Source organism: Sorghum bicolor, chromosome 2 (assembly GCF_000003195.3).
Source record: "Sorghum bicolor cultivar BTx623 chromosome 2, Sorghum_bicolor_NCBIv3, whole genome shotgun sequence".
NCBI lineage: Eukaryota > Viridiplantae > Streptophyta > Magnoliopsida > Poales > Poaceae > Sorghum > Sorghum bicolor.
In genome coordinates, this window is record NC_012871.2 from 64,332,298 (window position 1) to 64,345,485 (window position 13,188).

General features: G+C 44.0%; 2 protein-coding genes and 1 long non-coding RNA gene across 4 annotated transcripts; 2 read left to right on the plus strand and 1 right to left on the minus strand.

Moving 5' to 3' along the window:
- On the plus strand, positions 1,721-9,270 carry LOC8054785 (meiosis-specific protein PAIR2). 2 transcript variants are annotated; one of them, XM_021453275.1, is made up of 22 exons: positions 1,721-1,805; positions 1,897-1,953; positions 3,874-3,970; positions 4,062-4,130; positions 4,447-4,539; positions 4,612-4,735; positions 5,151-5,220; positions 5,299-5,340; positions 5,509-5,637; positions 5,723-5,830; positions 5,990-6,032; positions 6,100-6,141; positions 6,316-6,440; positions 6,619-6,631; positions 6,709-6,779; positions 6,882-6,986; positions 7,056-7,206; positions 7,738-7,856; positions 8,180-8,234; positions 8,331-8,500; positions 8,608-8,727; positions 8,876-9,270. In XM_021453275.1, exons 1-22 carry the CDS (start codon positions 1,803-1,805, stop codon positions 8,927-8,929), a joined length of 1,860 nt encoding a protein of 619 aa, XP_021308950.1. In that variant the 5' UTR covers positions 1,721-1,802; the 3' UTR covers positions 8,930-9,270. The 2 variants fall into 2 exon arrangements, with proteins under 2 accessions (XP_021308950.1, XP_021308951.1); XM_021453276.1 differs by having other exon boundaries at positions 7,738-7,823.
- LOC8058969 (putative pentatricopeptide repeat-containing protein At1g53330) lies at positions 9,833-11,730 on the minus strand. Its single transcript, XM_002462588.2, has one exon. It carries the CDS (start codon positions 11,536-11,538, stop codon positions 10,138-10,140), a length of 1,401 nt encoding a protein of 466 aa, XP_002462633.1. The 5' UTR covers positions 11,539-11,730; the 3' UTR covers positions 9,833-10,137.
- On the plus strand, positions 11,989-13,188 carry LOC110432564. Its single transcript, XR_002449991.1, has 2 exons — positions 11,989-12,544; positions 12,655-13,188. It is a non-coding gene; the product is annotated as an uncharacterized LOC110432564 (long non-coding RNA).

The window sequence follows — 13,188 nt, forward strand, 5'->3', positions numbered from 1 at the left end:
GGTGGTCAGTTTAACAAGGATTTTTCTAGAAACATTTTTATTTACTACTTTTGAGTCAAGAAAGGTTATGTTATTAATGATAATAAGCCCATGAATCTAAGTCTTATTTTTTGGGGGGTCATCACAGGCAACAAATCTCATATTGCATTTGCATAAAGGATATAAAACATGCATCAACTCTAGCACCTTATGCTTGATCAGCGACACCATCCACGCAGTCCCTAAATCCACCATATATATGTGAAAAAAACAAATAGATCTTTCATGGAAAATGGCGCTCAAAAATCAGAATTGCATCATTGAATAGGATATGTTGAGCAAACAAAAAGCAAATACACCTCCTTGGTGGAGCCTGAAAATAGCAGTGTTTTACTTTGGTGCAGCAACAGGAGAACTTTGCATTTGCATCATCAGCCTCCTGTTGGTGCCCAGTACTGCACGTCTGCACCGCACTGCAGCGTTGCTCCAGGCTTTGCTGCTTGATGCTCAGGCGCACCATAGGGAGAGCGAGCAGTGGCTGTTCGATGACCATCTGTGCAGGATCTCGACCTGGCATAGCACGACATATACACATACACCAGCACTGCGAGAGCTCCAAACTCAACGACTGTAGCACCTGGCACACAAAGAACAGAGACAAACTTGATCAGAGAATTGAGGAAAAGATTAACCTTCCTATCCGAGCGCGAGTAGTGGTAGCCGGCGCAACGTACGTACCATGGCGACTCCGGCGAGGTTCGCTCGCCGTACCGATGGGGATATGGCATCGTCGGTGACGGTGGTAGCACCAACGGCTTGTTATTCCGCTTGGCCACAACGGCCTCGCACGGCACGGCACGCCTTGCTGGGCCTCGTGGCAGTGGAGCAGTTCCAGAGACGCTGCATGTCCTTTCTCTGAAGAGGCTTCACGATGAAGTCCTCGTCAACGTCGGCATTCAGGCATCTACTCCGAGCAAGCAGCAGATTGGACTTAAGACCGTCGTCGTCACGGGGTTAGGAGAAGGGGATGTGCACGATCATGGGCCGCGGAGACTGGAGACGGTGAGGACCGGGAGAGGCGAGGAGGCCTAGAGACGATGATGCCGCCACCTGATCTTGGTCCTGATGCTCACAAGTGACAGGGACAAAGACGCAGTCCTAGGGCGGAGGGGCCTACAGACCGTGAGCGCGAGCGGGGTTCAGTGGCCCTGCCCTAGCGGCCGGCGGCCGGCGTTGCCATTGCCGCCGTGCACCACATCCAGCGTGCCCTCGGCCACAGTGTTGGCCACAATGGTGTCGCGAGAACCATAAAAAAATACAGAAGGGAATAGGAATCGAACCGTGGTCAGATGTTGCGGGCGTGGGATGGAGGATGCGGGGGTGAGAGGAGGGGTGAGAAGCCTGCATCAAACATCAAAGACCAGCCATCGGATAAGTTTTGATGTTTTATTAACCCTTGATTTTAACAGAGATAGATTCCTGTGTATATTTTTTAGGTACACAATAGTTAGAGACTCTCAGTGGGGGACATTTTGCTGAGTGAATATAGTATAATTTGGAATGGTGCATTATAGTATAGATGAGTATACCGTTTTTGTCTTACACCTACCACGCATGTTTCCAGAATTCAAAATTTCAAACGAAAAGAGTCTTCTCGTCCACGGCTCTGCCCCACGCCCCCACGCCTGCGGCCCTGCGGGCTGCGGCCATCAACCCCACTCTTTATAAGTACCCCCAAATCCCGCACCACACCATTACCACCCTCCTCTCTCCCCACTGCCTCTTCACCCCGCACGCCGCGCAAGCAGCGCAGACCCGGCAAAATGGTGAGCTCTCATCTCTCAGCCTACACCGTGCTTCGCATCCTTCGCATGTAGGTGTGTGTGCCCTGATCGTGTTTGTGCCGCTCCGATGCAGGTGATTGCTCAGAAGACGAAGGAGGCGGAGATCACCGAGCAGGATTCGCTGCTTCTAGTAAGTCTCCTCCTCATCTCCTCGCCGATCACTCCGCCTCAACTTCAATTCCGTGCGATTCGAGTGGTTTCGGGCGGCTCCCCGCCGATCGAATCGTTGTTAGATCGAGATGTTCTGTGATTTCTGACCGGTGGGTTGCACAAGGGTTTCGTCATGGGCTTGTCCGATCAAATTGGGGTCGATTCGAGCATTTACATGCTCGCGTATCAAGTTGGTTTGCATTTGCGGGGTTGTTGGGGGATTTTGTTTCTCAGTTTTACCCGTTTCGCGTGCGCGGATTCTAGCGCGCTTGATGCTCGAGCAGTGGGGTTTTGGGGTCTCACTGGTCTCTGCTAGTTTCTCCTTCCAATGGTTCTAGTTTGGTCGGTTCGGAGCATGCTCAGTAGCTTCTGGATAACTCAAATTACGTTTCGTCCCTAGTTCTCCGCGAAACACTCTCGAAAGTGTGGATTAATTTGGCTGTTCGGATGGATTTCATGGCTGGTACACAGGTATTTGGTAGGTATTTTTTTCCCTGCTGCTTGCTTGTTCTCTGTTAGGTTCCCGGTCGATTCGGTCTAAAACTACTGCGGAACTTCTCTTTTGTTTGCGGTCTCATTTCTGTGGTTTTGGAACATTGCTAGAATGCTAGCTCTTGGATTGATAGAAGAAGGCGGTGTTGGTTTTCTAGTTTTCTGGTTGATTTCGGCGATTCTCGACATTGATTCCAGTAAATCGTCTCAACTTGGTTGTTGGGAGGCAAGGACCTGTTAATTTGCGTTTAGATCTCAAATCAATCTGCAATGCATATATACATGCCTATCATTTTTTTGTGCTTACACTGTTTCTCATCGTTTCATTTATCTGAGAAATTAGTACTTCTGATGGCTGCAAATTATTTCTCCAGGAGCCTCTAGAAAGTTATCAATCCATTTAATACCCACTCAGGTTGTGTTGATTAATTTAGCCCTCCATCACGATAATTTTTGTGGATTGAGGAGCAGGTTTCACTAGTACCCATTACCCCTTCTTACTTATGCTTTTTTGAGTGAACCCCTTCTTACTTATGTTTGCACGTGGGATAGTGACATATTTATGTCCGAACATATCTTGAACAGAAACACAGCTTTTATTTGATCTTTAGTTCGACAGTATCAGTGTCCATGTTCATGGCAGTACATATTTTGATTTCTATTGTAACAAACAGTACATATTTTTTGGGATCATAAACTCTTGCAAACTTGTACAGTTTCTAACTGGTTGCTGCCTTGTATCAGAATATGGTCTGTTAAGCCTTTCCTATTGTGCTCTAGTAATGTCGATTTCTTCTGTGTTACAGCAGAGTTCTGGTAACCATACAGTACTGATACGCAGAATAACAGCAGTGTTCAATAATGATAATGCTTTGGTTTCATATAAGTTTTGCTGCATTATCCACTTGAAAAAGTTGTGTGGTTTACTTCCAATTAGATTACTCTTGTTTGTGTTATCCTATATATTTTTGTATGTGCAATCAGTTGCAGTATGTGCAATCAGTCGCAAACAACTAGTTTGTTTGGAATGTGATATAATATTGTATAGAATTCTGGATGTGTGATGCTTTTAGCTGCAGTTGCATAATGCTTCAAATCATCGCAACACCATTTGTATTACAGGCATTAGTTCACTTTCATATGTTCTTCAAAAATGTTTCATACAGTCATACTGTACATGTCTGTTTGTGATAAAAAAAAGTTTGTTGGTTCCACTGTTGAAAGACGACTCATCTATGTTGTGTTCTTTTGGCGAGCACTGTAGTCCATTCCGATTCTTTTTTTTCAGGGGCTTCAACGTTTTATGAGTTGATGGTTGTTCAATGATTTCTTTCAACATGTATCTGGTGTGATAGCCTGCTTTTTGTTTGGATATTTCTGATAACATGATGTTACTTTTATCCCACAGACAAGGAATTTGCTCCGGATTGCCATATACAACATCAGCTACATCAGAGGCCTATTCCATGAGAAGTACTTCAGTGATAAGTCGGTTCCAGCACTAGGTTAGAACTGGCAATAGCTTCAAGTATAGTATCTATGTCCAAATCAACAGCTGCTATCCTTTTACCTAAAAAAACACTTATATTGCCACAGAGATGAAGATTAAGAAGCTGATGCCAATGGATGCTGAGTCAAGGAGACTGATTGATTGGATGGAGAAAGGTGAAACATGTCCTGAGCTCATTCATTGTCTAGTACTTAAGAATTGATACCTATCTCATTTACTCCTAAAAAAGTCTGTTGTATTTTGTTTGTTTTGGACATTGACATGATATGCACATCTCTCAACTTTTTTTCTAACTTACTTGGACAAATTGACTTAAAAATTTAATAATATCATAGTACGTTTGAGGAAAATTCTACTTCTATGTATTCTACAACATATTATTTAAGAACAGAGGTTGTATGTATATGTATCATGTGTGACACTATTGTCCTTGTTTTCTTATGTGATCAACTTATGGAATCAAACTTTTAGGTGTCTATGATGCTTTGCAAAAGAAATATCTCAAGACCCTCCTCTTTTGTATCTGTGAGAAGGAGGAGGGCCCGATGATTGAGGAGTATGCCTGTAAGTTTCCCCCTGTGGAATTGCATATCAGGTTGGATTGGAGGCGTCTTATGTGTTGTTCTTTCCCTACAGTCTCATTTAGCTACCCCAACACCAGTACCGAGGAAGTTGCGATGAACATGAGCCGTACAGGGAGCAAAAAGGGTAGTACTACATTCACTTCAAATGCTTCAGAAGTAACTCCTGATCAGATGAGGTACTCTCTTACGGTCTTACCTTGGATGTTAATTTTCTTGCATGAGCATGCAGTCTGTAAACCATTCAAAATGTTATGATTTGAAACAATTCAACATTATGGTTTTGCTGTGAACAATATGGGTTTAATTATCTTTCTGTTGGCTATGATAAATGTACACAGTTCTATCAAAACATGAACAGATTATACTTTTCAGTTCACTTTTACGTAGACCAGGTACCATATATTGCTCTTGGTTTTCTTGACTTGCCTTACAGAAATATAGTAATGAAGGTCATCATTCTTGTATAATGGGGCTATAGTGCATCTGCAGATCAATTAATGTATTCACGTTTTTTATCCAATGTACCTGTTGAGTGGAAAATGACAATTTTAATATATGATGATCATATCCTGACATATGGTTTTCTTTCAGGAGCTCTGCTTGTAAGATGATCAGAACGTTGGTTTCGCTTATGAGGACCTTGGACCCAATGCCAGAGGAGGTATTTTCAGACATCCTGTAATTTGTTTACTAATTTGCAATACATTGCGCTGATCTGAAACTGGGGTCTGTTCTTCAGCGAACCATTCTAATGAAGCTGCTGTACTATGATGATGTCACAGTGAGTATAACTTTTGTTCTGTTTATTTATTTGTCCATATCGATACTTGGGTCTGCCACAGCAGATAACCTTGTTCTTTTGTTCTCAATAAATGAGGAGATAAATTCTCTTGTTCTTCTTGAATCTGTTGGTAGAAGTCAACCCAGCTTCTTTTTTCCATACTGGCAGCCTGAGGATTATGAGCCTCCTTTCTTCAAGTGTTGTGCTGATAATGAGGCCATGAATATATGGAACAAGAACCCCTTGAAGATGGAAGTGGGCAATGTCAATAGCAAGCACCTTGTGTTAGCTTTGAAGGTAAAGGGAAATGAGGCAGAAGGTCCTTTGACCTTTTTTTTTTGAATTAAAGATGATGCTTCTCACAGTTTGTTCTCCTGTGAAGGTCAAAAGTGTCCTTGATCCATGTGATGATGAAAATGTTAACAGCGGAGATGATGGAATGACTGTGGATAATGAGTCTGATCATGATGATGACTTTTCTGACACTGAGGTGAAGAACAAACAGATCAATGCTATGATATATTACTAGTGCTGTGGCATTAATGAGCTATCTAGTGTGTTCCTAACATAAAAAACCTAATTCTACACTTATATAAATTATGTTCCTTTTATCTGAAGTGTTGCTTGACATTATCTTTGATTGTATTAGGTTCATCCATCAAAGGCGGATCATTACATCATAGCTCCTAATAGTAAGCATGTCCTCAGCTATGGTTGCATTTGCTGTTTCTGCAATTATTAATACAAATTTTGTAACAGATGGAAAAAGCAAAGGTCAGGGCACTGGTACTATTTCAGAAGGTATATTTTGTTTGTGTAGCTTCATTTGCAATGCATAGATTTATTCTTCTTTACTACTTAAGAGAAACACATCTTGTTAATTTAGTAATGTGTTTGTATGTCTTGGGTAATTGGGAATTTGATATATTATAGTTGTCCTTGCACATCTGCTCCTCTGACTTTCTATGTTTGCAGATGATACTCAAGATGCTGCTCATGAGGAAGAGCTAACTTCCCAAGTAAAGGACTGGATATGCTCAAGAGACAACGGAGCAATTAATGTTTCAGATGTCCTTTCTAACTTCCCTGACATAGCAACGGTAATTAACTATTGTCCCATATGTTGCTAGATTTCAAAGCAAGTGACAGACTTGATACACTAATGCATGTAAATCAACACATATTTTGATATGCACACACGAGTTGTATGCCCTTTTTCCCCTGAAAACCTGAGTTGTATGGCCTATGTTTGATCACCTTTTGTTGAATATTTTGCAGGAATTGGTTGAAGGTAATGCAGGAAATAAAATCAGCCCTTCCTCGCTCCTGTTGAAGTCTTAAATTAGTAGCTAATGATTGATTTTTCAGATATTATGGAGAGGCTACTTAAAGATGGTATACTATCCAGGGCAAGCAAAGATGGTTATACTGTTAACCAGGTCAGCCTAACGGACTGCTTTTGTTTACCATTTCTTATGATGTTATTCTCTTATTTGTAAAAAAAACGTACTGCCTTCACTAACAAGACATAACGTTTTCAGAAGGCTGATCCAAAAACAGTGCATATAAAGAAGGAGGCCATCATGACAGATGTACCACCAATTGAAGTAACCAAACACAACAATGGGGATCTGCTATATATGAAGGTGAACCTTCTTTCACTCCTAGATTTTGTCTGCGTATGTCACCTGCTGATATATAACATAATATTACAGGCATTATATCATGCACTTCCCATGGATTATGTGACAATAGCCAAACTTCAAGGAAAGCTGGATGGGGAAGCCAGCCAGAATATAGTCCGAAAGTTGATTGACAAGATGGTGCAAGATGGATATGTAAAGAATTCAGCTAACCGAAGACTGGGTAATTGATTGAATCTGTACACAGAATGTCCTGAATGCATTATACAATTCTAGTATTTTATTGAATGGTTCATCTATTATGTTGTTTATTGGTGAAGCGGCAGTCCAGTGAGCTGTGTTTGAAGTAATTTAACTCACGGTAAACTGTTCTTAATCATAGCCACATTTTCTACAAAGGGACAACTGAACCTGAAATAACTGCAATGTGCATGGTGACCACTTTGCATTATTTGATGAATTCCTGGACAAGTTTCCTTGAGGTTGGAATCTGTTGTTTTAGTTAAAACTAAGATTTGTTTATGAATCTCATTGAGAATTATGCATCTCATCTGGGATTTTGGCATTACAAGTTTACAACTTAATGTGTTAGAAGATAATGAGTCAGAATGCCTGATGTCGTTTTGTAGTCCTAACTTCCAATATCAATCATCTAAATCACAGAAAAATAAATGATTCTACCGTGCTATGTGATACAGCGATACCCATTATTTTCTTTTGTTTTTTTACTAACCATATTACTATGCTGCTATAGGCAAAGCTGTTATTCATTCTGAATCTACCAACAGAAGGCTCCTTGAGATAAAAAAGATACTGCAAGCCAACAAAGGCGAACAGATGGTAACATATAATGTACTCAATCCATTCCAAATTGTAAGTCGTTTGACTTTTTTAATATCAAGTTTGACCACTCGTCTTATTCAAAGTTTTGTACAAAATATCACTTTTTTGTTGTGAATTGGTTTATTAATAAAAGTTCTTCAAAAATGACTTAAATTTGACTATATTTGCACAAATTTTTTGAATAAGACGAGTGGTCAAACTTGGGGTAAAAAAGGTCAAACGACTTACAATTTGGGATGGAGGGAGTACCTATAAGATTGCCGTATCGCTAGCACTAGCAGTATCTGACTGCTCATTGTGGCATTACATTGCCCTACAAATCAATTAAAATAAAATACTGCTACGTTATGCAGGCCATTGACACCAATACAGAGCATGCTGAGCTTGAGCACAAAGACCTTCCGAGAGGTAAGTGTTAACAGCAATCTGCATCTTCACATTACTTTGACAACAGAATTGGCATTGCCTCAGTGACATGACACCATCCAAATTATCTTTTCACAGACCATGAAGTGAGAGATGGCTCCACGATGGGTTGCTTCCACTCAGTCGGATCTGATCTTACTCGTACTCGGGAGCTACCAGAGCTGCAGCAGAATGTGTCCATGCAGAGCGGGCAAGAAGCTTCTGCAGTGGGTAAGGATCCAAGCAGGACTCCAACAAGTGTGCGTGAGGTATATACACAGTCTGATCACCCAGTAGTCAAGAAATGTTACAGCCTAGGGTCTTTTGGTGATCTCAAATATTGTGTTAAATGTACTTGTCTGAAACTTTCTTGCAGCTGGCTGTACCTATTTGTTCCCTGGAGAGTGGAGTGCTTGGAAAGAGAATCAAAAGATCTCTGACTGGTGGAAGTGAGATGCAGTCTACCCAGGACAAGCGATCCAGGAAGGCTAGCATGGTAAACTCAATGTTTATTCTCTGAAATGAGCATAAGTCACACATAACTCAATCCTATCAAGATCAATATGTTCATCTTATACCCAACATCACTGCTACTGCATGACAGCATGAATGCTAAACTGTAATTTTCCATGAAAATGCTGCAGGTGAAGGAACCAATACTCCAACATGTCAAGAGCCAAAACCCTCAGGCTCAGTGAGGTGGGGTGACAGGAGTAGCTAACCTCATATTTGAGACGACAAAGTACATATCCAAGTTCAGGTCCTTGTGCAGATAGACAAGTAGACAACTACAGCAGTCACTGCAGAAGTAGATTCCACCCCCTATGTTTCGCAAGTAGAGGTAGAGATTCTGCGATGTAGATTCCAGTCCCAATGTTTCGCATGGTAGTAAAAGTTGTAGATATCTGTTAGCCTGTTGCTCTTGTTGATCTGGTGATGAGCATTCTCTTCTAAAAAATCAAACAGATGTTTATTGACATATGAAGCTTCTGTTGAACACGTGATAATTCAATAGATTATGGATTTTATATTCCATTTATTTTCTGTTTTCATGTTGCTACTGTTACACTCTTCAAAACCTACCCAGGTTTATGTTACACAACTCAATACAGCAATATGCTACATCCAAAGGAATTTAGAGCCATATTACTCTTCCATCATAAGGCAAAAACATCTTACCTAGTAGAGCATGCCTCCAACTGGTGAACCGAGAATCAAGAATATGTTACAATCTTTCTCAACAAAGTGATTTTTCCTACAGCAAACTTCTATTAGCTTGTCCAACTCGAATAGTTTTGAGAGGATGGAAATTGGAAAAAGATGACTTGTCCCTTAGTTTTTATGCAAACATAAATGTTTGCTATTTTCAAAACGAACAAACTACTACATCATCTTCTCCTGTCCTATGCACTAAATCACCTTAGCTAATGAAAATGGAGCTATTTACTGAAGAGACTGGAGGAAAAGTGTGTTGAAATGTTAACAAGTACTCCCTCCGTTCACTTTTAGTTGTAGTTTCAGACAAGCTAACCAAGCTGTTTGCGAGTCTAAATCATTGTCTCAAACAACAAGTAAAAGTGATAGGAGGGAGTATATTAGTATTCCAAAGAACACATTTATTGTCAATGTCTGCAAGGGAACAAAATAACAATATATTTAGAAGCATGCCACAAAAACTAAAATATATATGACCATGTGCAAACATGAAGATTCTTTTTTTTTGCAATAGATCCATCCTATATTTGAATCTTATGCAAAACTAACTTCACTCAAATAAGTTGCACACCTTAGGTTCCAATTTTAATCTTTCTCTGCCTTTTTAATAATACTACCTGCAAGGCAGCCTTGTACAACAGATGAACAAATTTGTTTCTTTAGAAACCATGCTTGCTACTTTTTCGCTACTCTAATTGCATTGATCAAATCCACTATGGTTTCTTAAAGAATCAAGCTGCTTCTCTAGCCTCAACTCTGTGGCTTCATTCAGCACCCCACTTACAGCTTTCTCCCATCCACTTGACACCAAAGCATTCACCTTCGCTAGTCGGCACAACACTGACTCCAGCAATACCACATCTCCTTCCCTCTCAATCCCCTCGACAAACTTCTGTGCACCATCCTTGCTTGGTGCAAAACCCTTGAAAACCATCTCATCCAAAACCTGGTTTGCTTCAAGAAACTCCCCAGCAGCACACATCCCATCAAAGAGCATTCTGTAGGTCACCACATCTGGATGGCATCCCCGCCTTGGCATATCCTCAACCAATTCACTCGCATCCCGCCACCGGCCCAACTTGCACAACCCTGCAACCAATGTATTATAGCTCACTGCATCCGCCTTGCACCCATTCTTCCGCATGTCGTCAAGCACTGCAAATGCACCACCGAAATCCTTCTCATCCTTGCAAAAGCCTGCAAGCATCGCATTGTACACCGCCCTATCAGCCACGATCCCCCTCCCCTTCATCTCCTCCAGCAATCCAACCACCGCACCTTTTCGCCCTACCCGGAACAACGGCCGTACAAGTGTTGCATATACAGCAGAATCCAGCACAAGATCTGCCTTCCCTGCCATCTCTTCCTTGAGCCTCAACGCGGCATCCACATCCCCTTTCTCACAGAGGCCCTTCATCAGACTTGTATACACATATGCATTTGGCAACACGTCGTACTGCCTGACCATCACTTCCTTCATGTCGAACGCGTCTTCCAGTTGGCCAGCATCGCACAGCGCGGCAACAAGGGTGCCGAACGTGACTACAGTGGGCGCGATGCCCCGTCGCAGCATTTCGTCGAACAGTTGGCGCGCGTGGTCGACGGAGCCAGACGCTGCCGCCGCTCGCATGAGAATGTTATAGGTGCACGCGTCCGGCGGGATCCCGGCGTCATGGCAGACGACAAGGAGGTCGCGGAGAGGGGCGCGGCAGTCGAGCAGGGCGTGGAGAAGGGTGTTGAGGGCCCTAGCGGTGCGCCGCCCGGGGAAGGCCGGGTGCGTGAAGGCGCGGCGCGCGGCGGCGGGGAGGCGGGCGCGGCCGTAGGCGGAGATGACACGGCAGAGGAGCTGCTCGCGGGGCCGGGGACCCGAGGAGGAGGAGGAGGAAGCGAGGCGGGAGAGGATGGACTCCATGGCCGGGAAGAGGCGCGCGGCGGCGAGCCTGCAGATGATGAGGTCGTAGCAGCGGAGCGAGTAGCGGAACGGCGTCGCGGAGGCAGGAGGGTTGAGAAAGAGGCGGAGCGCGGCGGCGGGGTCCAGCTCGCGGCGGAGCGCCGCGGCGAGGTGGTACGACGAGAACTTGTTGCGCGCCATGGCAGTGTTCCGGTGGGGAGACACGTGTTATTAGTGTGGACAACGCCGTGATGTGTACTGCTACATCAACTACAATGGTATACACGCAGGCCATCGACAGCAACGCAGTTGATGAGCATGCTCGATTGCTGGGTCGTCTGAGGCCGGACCGCCGGAGCACAAAGAAACCTTGAGAGGTGAAGTGAGCGCACTGCATCTCCACTTGGACAACATAAAGTGGCATTGATTCCAGTGGCACGATGCTGTCCAGGTTCTGTTTTCACAGTCGACGAAATGAGAGATTGTTCCACGATGGGATTGCAGATAAACAGAGCACCATGTTCGTGTTGACTGTGATCCTGGCATCTGGCTATGGTTTTGTTTAGTTCCCAAAATTGTTAAATCTATATCTATATCTATATCTATACCTAATAATAAAGAGGTAAAATTTCAGCCTCTTTTTTGGTCTGGATATTTTTTGGTTGTCTATTTTTTATTTTTTGCGAGACAAATATATACTTATATCAGGCTCTTTTTTTTTCATCCAACCCATTCAATTAGGCCCAAGAGTCTGATTCACTCCTTCCTTTTCGCTCAACTCGGCCCAGCTTAGACACACACCCGGTCCGTTGTTCTCTCCTGCCTCGTCCCGTCGTTGCTTCGTCGTCTCGGAGTCGGAGGGCATTGCTTCAACAGGTGGGCGGCGCGAGCGCCGGGAGATGGATGGCGGCAACGGATGTTGCTCGTCCTCTGGATCTAGGGCGGCCCTCGTGACCACCCACGCCGCCCATCGCGGCCACAGCCGGCCGGCCTGTCTTGGAACCTGAAGCCACCCAGGCCGTTCCCATAGAACTAGGCCTCCCGCCTAGGCTAGCCAACACCAAAGTCCGTTGTCCGCCCTGCTAACTGCTGCTGCTAGCTTCGTGCCTCGGGTCTGGTGCCATGCCGCTGCATTTGGGGTTGGTCTTTCTGCCGACGTGTGTCATTGGCATGGTAAATTGGAGTTGAATCCAAAGCGAAGTTCTTGGTGTGTCCGATATGGACTTTTTTCCTTTTTCTCTATTTTATATTACCTGAGGGACTCACGCTCGCATCTAACGCCGCTCGCTTCAATCTGCCGCACTCCGCCGGATCCAGCGAGGTGCCAATGGTGTGGAGGTGGTAGCGTAGCTGGCGTGCGGGGCGCGGCTACCGACACTGTCGAGGAGAGCCGGATCCCAGTGGTGGCAGGGTGAGATCCTTCAACTGCCCTGCTCATAGCTGGATGTACATCTGCATCGCCTATGTTGTAGTAGTACTGCGCCCTGCTTCTTCTGCTTCTGAATTCTGCCGTTCATCCTCATCCTGAGAACCACTAGCGATCTGCAACATCCGTCAGGAGGAGGTCTCCACCACGCAGTGCATGTGCGATGATGCACGCGGCTGGCTTGGATCAAGTTGTGGTGGACGAGCTTGGATTAAGTTGTGGTGGAGGAGCAGTATTTGCTTTCCTTACTCTTGATGGAGACTCTATTCTGATTTGGGGGAAGGGATGAATAGTTATGGGAGAGAGTGTGCGTGGGGTGGGGAGCGCGCTGAGGCCTGTGCTGACTTGCTGCTTTCTTTTGGTGCAGATGAGGGAGTTGTAGTTTGTTGTCTAATCAAGTATAAATAAATATATTTTTGAAATCA